At 28.1% G+C, this 13,993-nt stretch overlaps 2 protein-coding genes across 4 annotated transcripts; one reads left to right on the top strand and one right to left on the bottom strand.

The window, feature by feature from the left end:
* Positions 1-2,257: 2,257 nt before the first annotated feature.
* On the top strand, positions 2,258-5,558 carry LOC123293438 (SREBP regulating gene protein). The gene is made up of 4 exons (XM_044874262.1): positions 2,258-2,413; positions 2,479-2,629; positions 3,440-3,591; positions 3,917-5,558. The coding sequence occupies exons 1-4, from the start codon at positions 2,312-2,314 to the stop codon at positions 4,121-4,123; spliced, it is 612 nt and encodes a 203-aa protein (XP_044730197.1). The 5' UTR covers positions 2,258-2,311; the 3' UTR covers positions 4,124-5,558.
* Positions 5,559-6,670: 1,112 nt separating this feature from the next.
* On the bottom strand, positions 6,671-10,035 carry LOC123293429 (isoaspartyl peptidase/L-asparaginase). 3 transcript variants are annotated; one of them, XM_044874251.1, is made up of 7 exons: positions 10,013-10,035; positions 8,967-9,182; positions 7,870-8,066; positions 7,707-7,814; positions 7,468-7,645; positions 7,273-7,404; positions 6,671-6,902 (listed from the first exon to the last, which is right to left on the bottom strand). In XM_044874251.1, the coding sequence occupies exons 2-7, from the start codon at positions 9,154-9,156 to the stop codon at positions 6,757-6,759; spliced, it is 951 nt and encodes a 316-aa protein (XP_044730186.1). In that variant the 5' UTR covers positions 9,157-9,182; positions 10,013-10,035; the 3' UTR covers positions 6,671-6,756. The 3 variants fall into 3 exon arrangements, with proteins under 3 accessions (XP_044730186.1, XP_044730187.1, XP_044730185.1); XM_044874252.1 differs by lacking the exon at positions 10,013-10,035 and adding an exon at positions 9,504-9,634; XM_044874250.1 differs by lacking the exon at positions 10,013-10,035 and adding an exon at positions 9,438-9,462.
* Between the last annotated feature and the right edge of the window lie 3,958 nt (positions 10,036-13,993).

Genomic DNA, 13,993 nt, shown 5'->3' with positions numbered 1-13,993 from the left:
AAATCGAAAGTTAACTTTCAAATGAAGCGCGGGGCTGAAGCGCTTTCAAATTGTAATGTATTAACTTAATTCTTCATTAAAAGAGTCCGGTGAATAAGTTCTTTGAAAACAAACAGCATAAGTCCATTAAAAGTAAAATTCAGTTTTTCAATTTGAGTCTAGTTTGCTTTCCAACAGTCTTTAACTGTAATTAAAAAGTGATACAAAAATATGAGCTAAGTACTTATCAGTGGAGTTTGAGGTTATTTTGCAATTATAATACAAAATAACGATGATTCTTTTTGTCAAAAACATTCGCATCGTGTTTTACGAATATTAAAAAATAGGCGAATATTCGGCACATCACTAATCTGAATTATTTGCCATTTTTTGAGCACCACATTTTCGCGAGAAAAATAAATGAACATAACCCTAAAAATTTTATATAGTTTACTTTGAAGTTAATTACTAACTTCAATAATTTTTTTATTATTCAAAAACCACTAACACTTTCTATTCTTTCATTGAATTGACAGTTTGCGTGCAATAAAGTCAACATCATTGACATTTGTTCTGTTTATGTTTGTAAACGTGTTATTTACCCAAAGAAATTATTACAATTTTAAAGTGCATAATTTAATTATTTTGTATTCAAGAAATTCAATGGAAAATAAATAATAAAATAAGCGTTTCACATTTTATTACCGAAGTTCCAAACAAGTGATTAATGAAGGTTAAAGCATACCAACAATTATTAAAACAAAAATATTCATTTAAAAAAATGCAATCGAATTTGGATAAAAACACAACTATGGATCTAGAACGAGGTGATTCAAATGATGCTGGTCATCCACGTTTTATTCCACCTAGTTCATTAGAAGAAAGTTTAGATGAACGTTTTAGTGATGAATTATATTATTGTTTGCAATGTAAAAAATGTATACCAAAATCATTTATTGAACTAGAATTACATTTTCGTAATATTAAACATCGTTCAAATGCATGTGTATATTGTACACAACCCGTTTATACGTACTTTTTTAAAGGGAAGAAAAAATTATTTCATCGATGTATTTAAATTTATAAATATTGAAAATTAATTTACCTACATTAAGTTATTTAAAATAGTACTAATTGTTTTATTGTTAGAATCTCTAAGAATGTTATTTATTTATATTTATTTTTTTGTTTTGTTATAATCATGTTATAATAAATGAATGAGTTTTTAATTTTTGTAATTGTTAGATTTTTTATTTTTTTTTTTCATCCAAATTAGATCAACTTTCAGTATGCTCTTTGAACTGCGAATACTACTTAATACTATCTTTAATTATGACCAGTGGTGTAAATGTGAAATAAGCAGAATTATACGGAGCGTAAAAATAGAGTATACAGAATATACGCTAAAAATCTAAAGTGTAAAACTTCTTCAAATTTCAATTAACACAAAGTATACGCCAGCCAGGTCACACAGGAGATTATTGATGGCTAATCATTAGCAATAAATGAACTATATGAAAATATGACTATTTAACTAAAATCTCTGGTTCAGTCTTAATACTCATAATTTTATAGAGTTTAGCAGAGAGTTCTTTAGTTATTATTAGTATCGCTTTATCCATATTTTATTAGCATTTCTTAATCGCCGATATTACTTAAACTATATATCGATAGAATGGAATATTCGTTGTTTTAAAACGTTAATATTTCGCTGACATCGGTATATTCGTTGACAATAGGGAATATTCATGAAATTTAAATTTGGTTCAAATATTTTTCTTCTGTAACTTTAATGACTGGACATTTCAACTAAAGCATTATTTTAGTAATTAATATCTTTTTAATTACTTAAAATTAATTAATAAAAGTACAAATTCAGTGAGGGCATTTAAAAATTTCTGAAACGGAAATACAAATTTTTATACGGACGTGACATCATAGTACGGGCTTGTCAAATTTGTTGACATACTGTATGATATTAACTACACATTTTATATGGTATTTCATTAAATTATACTATTCTACGGCTTTTTATTAAAAACTTAATAATAACGAGTGTAAATTCTGTGTTGTAAATTCATTTGTAAAATGGTTCAATAGGTACTGTTGAACGTATAGTCAATTATTTTTATCTTTTACATAAAGGTGGATGTATGGAAGTCACAGAAGACTATCAGCAAATCGGTGACCCAAAAAGATATAAACATAATGGAAGTAATACATAACATAAAAAGTCTACATTATGGTTATGTTTAAATGTCATATTGATAAATGAAAATAATAAATAAATAAAAATTATGATTAATTTGTTAAAATTAATACATTGCTTACGATGTGGTCATCGGCAATATTAAGATTTGTTAGACGTAGAATAGTTTTAGCTATAATTTTTACTTTATCGTTTACATATTGTATAGTTAGTTTAATAAGTGAGGTAACCTACATTTGAGATATTATTAATGTAAACTTCATAGTATTTAATTGCGTATCAAATTTTAGGGTAAACCAACATCAAATTCTGATGAACCAGAAGTAATTGTACGTTCAGAACCATTTAAATGGCGAACTTTACAAGAACATAATTCTACTGTTGATATAACACCATGTCGCAATTCTGTTCAAGGCAGAGTCTTGATTGTGGATGACGAAGGTTACTATTTTAAACTTCACACTTATGCAGAACTGTAGTTTGTAACTTACATATAAACTTATTCTTCGTACTTAATTTTGAACTCAATTTATACTGGGTAATTTTTGGGGAGGGTTTAAGAAACGGTTAGGAACCCCCTGGTGGAAAAAATATTTAAAGAAAGAATAAGAAATTTTGAAAAAGTCTTAGGAACATTGAATTTCTCAACGTTTTCGGACTAGTCTAATTCAGAGTTATTCAGAGTTCTTAATACTTTTTTAAAGTTTCTAAGACTTTTTCAGAGTTTCCTAAGACTAATTCTTTTTTTAAATATTTTTTCCACCAGGGACATCAATGGCGTTTGAAAAGTTGAGAATAATACGAAGCTTAACATACAAAAATTAACAACAGAAGTTCAAAAAATCACACAGAGTGACAGAACCAAAAGAGGAGTGAGTGGAAGACTTATTTTTTTTAGCAAGTTCAATAATGCAAGAACATGATATATATTTAATTTGTAAACTGGGCCAGGAAGTTGGATTTCCTGGTGTATGTAATATAAAAGTCTAGGCTTTATGAAACATAATCCAGAGCATTCAATTCTGGCCGTGAATTGTACACAATTTTTCTTGATCTAGCCACAAGGACAATCTTCCTGACCCACCGAGCCACAAAACTAATCTTCATCATATTAAGAGAACCTTTAGCATTTTACAGACCATGTATTCTTTTACAATGTTTTCAAATAAATTTTTATCCGACTACAAAGCATCTTCGTTAAGCTTTATTTTATTAAGAATATAATTTTAATTATTTTAATTTGTAATTTAGGATATGTTTGTCATCGAGCTGATATTTTATCGTCTGGTTGCTGTAATACGGAATCTTATACAACAGTTCAATATGCATGCGATACCTGCAAAGAAAATCATTGCTGTGCTATTTACGAATATTGCATTTCTTGTTGTTTACATCCAGATAAGGTACGAAATTCAAATATTATCTATATGAAAATATTCGTGTACGATCTTCGCCTAGTATAGGCTATTAAAATTCATTTTTTTGCAGAAGATTGACGAGTAATTTTATAAACTTTCTAAAATTTTCTATGAATCATAATTTTTTCTAAGTCCAAGTAGGATATTTTCCAAAATTTTTTAACTACAACGTAACAATATATTTATCAACAAAGTACCATAATTTCTTACGGAATGGCCATTTATAATTTTTGTATTAAGACAAGTTTCTATAAATTCACTTTTATGAATAAGTAAAACAAAAACTTTAAATAAGATTTTTTTTTTCCAGAAAATATTACTTGAAAAATTTTTGGGTAAAGCGACAAAACAGAATAATGTGTTATTTGCATCAGTAAAAGATCATTTTGAACTATGCCTTGCCAAATGTCGTACAAACTCACAAAGTGTCCAACATGAAAACTCGTATAGAGATCCAAGAGCGAAACATTGTTATGGTGAAGTTGCACCTAGTGATGATGGGAGTGATAAAACGTGATAATAATTACAAAAGAAAACAATTCATAGAATATGTTATATATTATAGGAACCAAATATTAATGATATATATTTATTTTAAAAATGATTCTAGAAAATTATTAAATATGACACAAGAATTGGGTATTTGACTTGCAACAAGCGGTGATTTCAAAATAATTTAAACAGACGACTCATCAGACCCTTTCTGGGAAAACAATAATCGATATTCAATTGCCAAAAAAATGTATTTTGACATCCGGTATTCCTTTAACAAAAGTCAAGTATCCAATTACAAGTAGAAAAATATTTGAATCTGAAAAATGTATTTAAAAAAGTTTGACTAACACTTATATTATTTTTGTAAATTTGACTCTTCAACTCCCAGTGTCACTTGGGTGATGTATATGATGTTAATAAAGCCTATACATGTCCGTTTATTTTAGGAAGCAAAGACAAAATTCTAACTATTTGCTCGGCCTAATGCCAGTGTCACCTGTAGATGACCCTCCTATAAAACGAGAGGAAGGCAACTTTTTACTTTATTTTCTTTTTTACGACTTCAGTAAACGGCTAAGTAATTGAAAAATTGCATTAGATTGGATATGGGAATTGACGGGTTAATTAAACAACTCAATTTATTCTTTTTTCGAATATAATTAAGTTTTTAATTAGAATTTGTGGTCAATAGAGTGATTTTTAGAAAATGTTTTAGTTTTGTGAATTTTATTTAATCAAGATGTACAAATAATAACAAATCCATTATTTGGTTAAATTCGTCACCCTCAAGGTTCACATGCTTTTTTACCGTGGAAAAACAATTTTTGAAAATACACAATAGATATAAGAGTTTATAAGCATAGAGGAAATGTTAATTTTGGTAAAATTAACATTATGTGCATACTCCCTTTCATATAAACTTAAGAGGAACACAGCAATCTGTAGTTACTACCTTTCGACTTTTGCAAAGTTTATTAATAACAATAAAAAAAAACATTGTTGCCTTTTCTATAAATCAAATAAAAAGGGGCGCACGAAGAAAATCCGTAATATTCATATTGATGTCATTCTTTGTTTTGAAATTAAAAAACGTGTAAAAATTGGATACTTAAATCTAACTGGAAAACTTGGAGGCCGATCGGATATTGAAATAAATCGGAACTCCTGCCATTATACCTCAAAAAATAATATCGAAAAACATTTCTATTCAATGAAAAAACCCGGATTTTATACAGATTTATTCGCTGTGTATCCAAAAAAGAAACAATTGGAAAAAATTTATACATTCTAAAAATATCCACTGGTAGACAATGTCATTATGTCAAGTAATTTATCAGTTATAGACGAATACTCTTGACATGTGTTCGAAGATTTTTAAATGAAATAAATTTTAAAAATAGTTATGGTCTGATTAGATAACAATATGGTTCAATTTTGACAATATTGATTAATTTTTTTTAAACAAATCAATAGTAATAAATGATTTAAAAAAATATAAATTTCATTCTTTACTTATTGTAAATTTCTAAAAATCTTATTGTAAACAAATATATATTCATTGAGATACAATTTTAATTTATGAAAAATTAATTTTGTACCTCGAATTGTAAAAAATGTGATAATTAGTTTAATTAATAAATTTACTTACCTATGCAACAAAATCTGTTCTTATTTTATGTAAGGTCGAAACTCATAGTATTATAGAAAAGCAATAAATTTAATTACCTCTTATTATTTTGCAGGCCCCAATCAATTCAACGTACTATCGAGATCTTTCTATATAAAAAAAGTAATTTTTTTCGTCCATAGTTTATGAATAGGGAATATTCATGAAATTTAAATTTGGTTCAAATATTATTCTTCTGTAACTTTAATAACTGGAAATTTCAACTAAACCATTATTTTAGTAATTCATATCTTTTTAATTATTTAAAATTAATTAATAAAAGTACAAGTTCAGCGAGGGCATTTAAAAATTTCTAAAACGGAAATTCAAATTTTTATACATGACATCATAGTACGGGCTTGTAAAATTTGTTGACATACTGTATGACATTACTTACATTTTATATGGTATTTCATTAAATTATACTATTCTACGGCTTTTTATTAGAAAACTTAATAATAACGAGTGTAAATTCTGTCTTGTAAATTCATTTTTTTAAAGTGTAAATTATACATTGAACTGTCACCAATTGACAGATCACGTACTTATACGTCATCAACACAGAGCGCCAAAAACTGCGTTTAAATATCTCAAAATTATAATGTATTTTAAATATTTTTTTACACTTAAATACAGCATTTTTAAGCAGTATTTACATTTTTTTCTTTGTTATAACGGTGTAAACAATGAATTAAAAATAAAAAATAAAATACATGAATATTCCCTATTAAAATTATTCAATAAAATTTAAAGAAAATTTTAGCAGATTATCTTATCACCATTACCTGAATGGTTTTTATGGAAATCATTTGTTTTAAAAATATGCAACTAAAAACTTTCAGCTTTGTGGTGTTTTTTTATCAAATAATATTGGGCATTAATAAAACAAAAAGCACACGTAAATTATTTATACGAATATAAAATTATTGAAAAATATCTTTTAAGGGTTCACAAACTTTTTTACCTTTATTTCATCTTATTTATAATGATTAACATTCTTCTTCAATCAGTTCCTTACAATGCTGATCATGTTCGATTCCATAGTGTAATTCATTTTTCTTTTGATATGCCCAAGCCATTCGAGCACTACTAAACCCAATACCAACTTCTCCTTTATTTGATATTGTTATAGCTCCTAAAAAAGTAAAGTTAAAGGTGAGTTTCATTATAGTACCTTAAAAGCAAGCGTGAAATAAATTTTTGATGACTGGGACAACTAATATTTTTTACAAGCTCAGTAGTTTGAAAAGGAACTCTCTTGCTTTTGAAAAGGAAATTTTCCCAGCATCAAAATGGGCGGTCGTTTTCATTTATGAAAATATTCATTCACTTTACCCTTGCTCCCCTTAATAATTCAAATGAACTAAAGCTTTTTTACGAATTTGATTAAGAAAAATTAAAAAATATTGTATGCCCGAAATGTTTTATTTAAAAAGTCATTCGAATTTTTGAGTGTTTTTATAGGGGTCGTTATTTTATGTAACTAGAAGAGCAAACAGTTTTACCAGCAGTATTTTTTAATCTTTCCGTCATTGTATCAATATTTTTTGTAGTTGAGTCTTGAGCAGATAGTCCTTTTTCCATAGATTTAATAATTGCATGAGCTAAACAATATTTTATTATGGTATCTCCGTGTCCTAAAATAAAAATTTACTTAATCACACTAATTGCTAATTTATCGGTGTTAAATTAACTATTACCCGTTGTGGAAACAGCACCAATATTATCATCGGCATAACTTCCTGCACCTATAATTGCGGTATCTCCAACACGTCCAACCATTTTGCCATTAATACCGCCAGTAGATGTAGCAACAGCTACATGACCATATCTATCCACTGCTACAGCGCCAACTGTACCCACACTACCAGGATTTTGCTAAAAAAAAAACTTTTAAAAAAAATTCTAAATTAGCTACAAAACTTAAAAAAAAATTTACGTCTGGCCCAATTTCAGTATTTGCAATGCCACCTTTTTTCTTCCATTTTTCTAATGCTTCTAAGGCAACAGGAGTAACTAACGTTCCGGGAGGTAAAATTGGCACATTCTGAAAAATTTCAATTTTAATCTTTGCTTTACGTAAAAGATCTTCGATTATTTACTTGAGACTTTGCAAATTTTGTTGCTCCTTCTCCGACAAGAAGACAGTGTGGTGTTTTTTCCATGACTAATCTTGCTAACGATATAGGATTTTTAATGTCTTTTAATGCACCAAGACAACCAGATTGTAAATTTTTTCCATCCATAATGCTAGCATCCATTTCAACTTGACCGTCCAAATTAACAATTGAACCGTATCCTTTAAAAATAAAAAAATTAAGTTGTCTTAATCGGTAATTAAAGAATTTCGAAATAGGATATCTTTGTAAATTATATATTTTTTAAGCGTTTCTATTTTAAGAGAAATACAAAAACAAACATATATAGAATTTTGAGTTCAATTTCTGACGAATTGTTTTCACGACAAAATTATTCGAACAAATTAAGTTGTTGGTTTGTATAGGAGGAACAACTTTCTAAATTAAAGTTTTCGTTTATGTCATACCAGTTAAACATAACAGCTCATGTTTCAGTCTCCTCGAAAGTCAAGATTCAAAAGTCCATAAAAGCTTTCGCAGACTTTTGAAGTCAAGGTTCAAAAGTCCCCGAAAGTCTATGGTCAAAACTTATAAGTACAACTCTAATAGTTTTACAATTTTTGTATGAAACTTTTTTTAAAAAGTGAAGTACGAGAATGTGGATATGATACTCGTGTGCAGTTTCACCTATCATGGCCGAGATTTGCCAATTTCGCTAAATTAAAAAATTAACTTATAAAATCGAAAAAGCCGACGGCTTTAGTTAAAAACTGAAAAGTCCACTAGTTTACTTAACGACTTTAACAGTCGGCACTCATTAAAATGTAGACCGGCTTAAATATTCCGTATAAATTATCCATTTTCTTTTGAATAAAAGTAAATTGAAAAGTTGTCATCGCCTTCTGTATAATCTATAAAGACGGTTTTTGGAACCAACGTTTGACCTATCAAGGTTTTTTTAGAGTAGAAAAGGGCATCACATGAACTCTAATCACGATAAGATCGAAAATTAGGGTCTAAAGAACATCTGTATCAATTTTTTTGCAGTAATTGGCTCAAATTAAGGCAGATAAATTTTAAATTACCGGTTTCCACCACTATTAATTAGGTAATAAATTTACCAGCATTAAATGCGATATCATCTTCCATAAAATTTACAGCTGCTTCTACAGCATCAATAACAGAGCCTCCAGAGAGAAGTCTTTTATAACCAATTTTAGCAGCTTTTGTAACACCGTCTATTTTTTCTTGTACTCTTGTCGTAGGTATATTACCAGCTCCACCATGTACTAAAACCACTGGCTCTATCATTTTATTACACTTATTTGACGAATTATCTAAAAATTTAAGAATATAATAAAATTAGAGAATGTATTCAAAATAACTATATAACGATCATGAACTTATAATGTTATAATAATACAAAATTCTCATTCCAGAATATTTTATAAATCTGCTTTCTTTTAGTATCATAATTATTGTCAAGTGTTTTTTATTGCGAAATTTTTGAAGTGAATTGAGTAGTGCGAAGGTTATTTATTTCGAATTATGTAAATATAAACAAATCAAATGATTTGAGTTCAATAACCTATCCATTGAATTTTAACCCAATTTATTTATCTCGAAAAAAATTATTAAAATTTCATATAAAAATTTACCTATAATAAAATTTAAAAGTTTTCTTTCTATGTTTTATTTCGTTTTTTATTATCATTTACACGATTACACGTAAACACAAACGTATGGGTCAATGTCAAACTCAAAAGCTTGTATATGTACACAGTGCCGGATTATCCCTTGTCGATTGCCGAGGCCCATAGCCAATGACATTCTCTGGGGGCCCCCAGGCGCATTTTTAGTATTTGTAAAATACCCAACTTGGCGCCTTCCGTGACGTTCTTCTCATAAAATTTTTTTAGACAGTTGCCTCTTGGTAAAATTTCCATGTTTCGTGTTTCGGCCAATATCTCTCTATCTTGCCTAAGGTTTGGGCAAAGGCTGGCTATCTGGCATACCATATTACTTGGGTTTGGCTAAGTAATAATGACCCAGCCTTGGACAAGTGCTGGTTCTCTTTTATTATTAACAAATAAATGCATATTTCCTTTTTATAAGCCTTAACTATTTTCAGTTTATTATAAAAAAAACTTATTGTAGATACTTACACAGAATTTTAAATATTTGAGAATAAATGAAACTTATAAAATAATACAAAGAGCAATAATCCAAACAGTATATACACAATTTCAGTAGTTATTAATTTTAACAATTATAATTTTTTAGGTAAATGTATGGGTAAATGTTATAAAATCATTCCTTATCAAAAAAAAAAATTTATTTGTTTTAATATTGTTTTAAATGTTTATCTATATGCTTGTAAGTGTGTTTACAAAGTTCAAGCAAAATATACTAGTACAATAAACGAACTTAGAATTTTTTGATTCTTACGAAAAAATTGTATGCTGGCTGTATTGACTTGCAGTTTTTTTCATTGGCTTCAGAAAATTATCCTAAAAAAAGTCTATATGGATTATATGAAGCCTAACTTTTTAGTTTTAGCCCCCGTGCCATAGGGGTGAAGGGGGTTTATATGGTAAAGTAAATAAGATAAGAGAACTTTTAAATGAAAAGTAACCCGAAATTTAAGATATTTTTATTAATAAACTCCCCCCTCTTTCGGGAAAACGGATTTGTAACTCATGCCACCCCTCTCTGTTGACCTTCAATACGTTGCATAAGTCTATATTTTCGCGGAATATATAAATAAAAAGACCAAAAAACTCTTGATTAACAGAGCTACTATAATACTTTTGCCCTACGCTTCTGTAATTATAAATATCTACATACAATGGTGAGAAGTGGACCAGGACATTTTCCAATACGAAATGGCAGCTAAAAAATAACTCAATAACCAAAACTCTCCATAATGCGCTTCCTGATGCACTTCCTACTCTCCGCATAAGTATTCGGAAAATATATGTCAAAAATTAAAACGTTTATGCAATATATTGTACAGATATGTAAATAATACTGTAAAATGTTTTCTGTATAGATTTTTTCATCACAGTAAATATTATAAGCATAGAGTGCGCGAATTTCTACGCTAGCCATTCCTAACTAGGTACTAATAAATTCTTGATGATTTTAGTCGAAAGTTAATCATTTTCCATTTGATTAAATATTTTTACCGTGACAAAACACCAAACAAAAAAAAAAAATATTATCTAATTATTCTTACAAAATAATAAATATTTATAAAAATGAGATAATTATATGTAAATAAATTAGGTGGGTAATCAAAATAAACCATTAATTTCTACGTTTTTAATAATTTTATTTATCATTTACTTCTGAATTTTTTATATTAATATCATCATTTTCGAAGCTTTACTTAAAAATTATAATATTATCATATTTGGAAAACTATTCTCACTGTAAAAAAAAACAAGTGAAAACAAACCATTGACTGAGTTAACAAAATACTTTTTATTATACAGTAGAATCTCGATAACTTAAACCTCGGTAACATAAAAACCTCTATTACTTCAAAAAATACTATGTTCCCTTCCCATCAGAGCCCAAAACCTCTATAACTTAAAAGACGCAACCTCTATAACTTAAATAAATAATCTCTGTATAGGCCCTCAGTAACTACATAGAAACATGTATATACCTCTATATTAACTAGGGTACATAGAAACATGTACATACCTCTATATTAACCTTTACCTAACATAGACACTTGATAACTTAAAACCTCTATAACTTAAAATATTTTGTGTTTCCCTTGGACTTTAACTTATCGAGATTCTACTGTATTATCATAAATAATATGAATTTTATAGTGTAATTTTAATACTATTTTGAAGGACATAGCTCGACATGTGTTTTTATGTGTTGCAATAGATAAAATTCATGAGCTATTGTAATTCCAGTTGGCTAAAAATGTTTTATTTTCATATTGAGTTGAGTATCTATATATTGGATTTGCTGCAGAGAGTAAAAAAAGTCCCGGAACAGCTACTGAACTCGGAAAGTAGTATTTTTAGAAAAAAGTTCCACACAACAGTTGTAAAGATAAAAGAGTTGTACTGACCTTGAAAGTGACCTTCATTTTCAAGGTCACTGAAAAGTGATTAGCTAATGAGAAAAAAATAAAAATTTTAATCAAAAAGTTGTTACTTATATAACGATTGCGTTTTATCTGGCACGACTACTGAGCTGGTTAATCTGTTCATTTAGGTTCGATCGTGACTCTAAGAACATTATTTCATTATTTAAAGCTGATTTGACAAAAGGTAATATTCTTTGAGTCGTGTGCGGAATTTATTATATTTTTGCATGAAAAAATTTGAGTTGATTATGAAATTGATAAAATTTTTATCAAAAATTACACAGTTATTTATCAATAATTAAAAAAATTTAAAACAATTTAAAAGTGCACGTAAAATTGCTATTATTTTACATTTTTTATAACTACGGTTTAATGTTTAATTTTCTAAGATTGTTTTATATTTCATTCAAGCGAATTTTCTGGACACCGTATTTATCCAATTAATATTAATGGATCAAGTTTATAAGCGTACCAAGGAGAATATAGATCATGACAGCTTGTCTCCCCTTCGCAATTAGTTTTAATAGTAACAGAGATAAGCGACAAAAAATTGCAAGCATTTTCTCTAGGCTGATTTTATAATATTTACGTTTTATTGGTAGAGTAGAGAAATAGCCTGGGTCGTCAGTCAGCCGATTTCTGTATGGGGGCGGCCTTAACTCTGCAAAAAACGTGCAAGTATTTTTTAAAATCTGAAAATTTGTATACCTATTTTTGCGGAATATTATTATAAACATAAAAAATATAATCAGTCAGCATATTTCTGTAACAGAGGGTGTCAGCCGTCGATTAAAAGTGACAAGTTTAACGCGTGACTGACGCGCTCGGTTACAGAAATATACTGACTGACTAAATTTTTTATATTTATAATAATATTATCCAGTAATATACAAATTTTTAGATTTTAGAAAATACTTGCACGTTTTTTGTAGAGTTAAAGCAGTCCCCGCACCGAACGCTTCAGAAATCGACTGACTTACGACAGGCTATTTCTCTACTCTACCAATATAACGTAAATATCACAAAATCAGCCTTACAATTGAAATAATGCTTACAATTTTTTGTTGCTCACCTCTTAGACTATAAAGAAACGTAACGAACAAAAAACGTATACAGATATATGCCGCATATACCTACACGAAAAATTTGTGAATTTTTTCTTTGAAACCCCTGGTGGAAAAAATATTTGAAAAAATAATAAGTATTAATAAGTCTTAGGAAACTCTGAAAAAGTCTTAGAAAATTTAAAAAAGTATTAAGAACTCTGAATAACTTTGAATTAGACTAGTCCGAAAACGTTGAGAAATTCAAAGTTCCTAAGTCTTTTTCAGAATTTCTTATTCTTTCTTCAAATATTTTTTCCACCAGGTACGCTTTGAGACTCCAACAATACAGTTAAAATAATTAAAATATCAGCCCAATAAAGAAAATATGGTTGCCATTTTGCAACTGCGAATTTGGTTTCTCGAATTTCGGCCGAGAGGTGCTGCTTTTAAATTTAGCTATATTATAGACAAGTGAAAACAAAAAATTGAAATACTCTGTACAGAGAGTATTGACTGTCTGTGCATACATTATTTTTTATAAAAGTACGGATAGACATGAACACCTATACCAAAATTTTGTACGTATCATCAAAATTTCTAAGCGTTACAAACTTGGAACTAAAATTAGTATACCTTGATATATATTTGATATATAAAGGGTGTAAAAATTATCTTAAAAAATGAATAATAAATAATGAATATGCAATAAATTACTAAATAAACCAAAACCATATTTAAAGTAATTAACAATATTAATTTATTAATGTTAATATTATCAAATAAGCAATTTATCATTAGCATTTTTATAGTTCATCATAAAATAAGACATTCGCAATACATACATAATGAGTAAAAAAAATAGTGCCGCGATTGCAAAATTGATAAGATTTGCAATCTGTTAAAAAGTTAAAGAGTAAAATGACCAAGGATATAATGTAAATTGATTCCTTTTTTAGTTGCTCAAAAGACATTGCTAGCTAGCCATGAG

The sequence above is a fragment of the Chrysoperla carnea genome, chromosome 2 (assembly GCF_905475395.1).
Source record: "Chrysoperla carnea chromosome 2, inChrCarn1.1, whole genome shotgun sequence".
Taxonomy (NCBI): domain Eukaryota; kingdom Metazoa; phylum Arthropoda; class Insecta; order Neuroptera; family Chrysopidae; genus Chrysoperla; species Chrysoperla carnea.
Note: the sequence above shows the minus strand (reverse complement) of the source record. Positions and strands in the feature narration are given on the sequence as shown.

What these genes read in the sequence shown, in the direction of transcription:
- LOC123293438 (XM_044874262.1), top strand. Translation starts at nt 2,312, where the DNA reads ATGTGGTCATCGGCAATATTAAGATTTGTTAGACGTAGAATAGTTTTA. An exon ending in CTTGATTGTGGATGACGAAG is followed by an intron (nt 2,630 to 3,439) that starts GTTACTATTTTA and finishes TTTGTAATTTAG; the next exon opens with GATATGTTTGTCATCGAGCT. An exon ending in GTTGTTTACATCCAGATAAG is followed by an intron (nt 3,592 to 3,916) that starts GTACGAAATTCA and finishes TTTTTTTTCCAG; the next exon opens with AAAATATTACTTGAAAAATT.
- LOC123293429 (XM_044874250.1), bottom strand. An exon ending in ATACTGAAATTGGGCCAGAC is followed by an intron (nt 7,646 to 7,706) that starts GTAAATTTTTTT and finishes TTTTTTTTTTAG; the next exon opens with CAAAATCCTGGTAGTGTGGG. An exon ending in TGGTGCTGTTTCCACAACGG is followed by an intron (nt 7,405 to 7,467) that starts GTAATAGTTAAT and finishes TTTTTATTTTAG; the next exon opens with GACACGGAGATACCATAATA.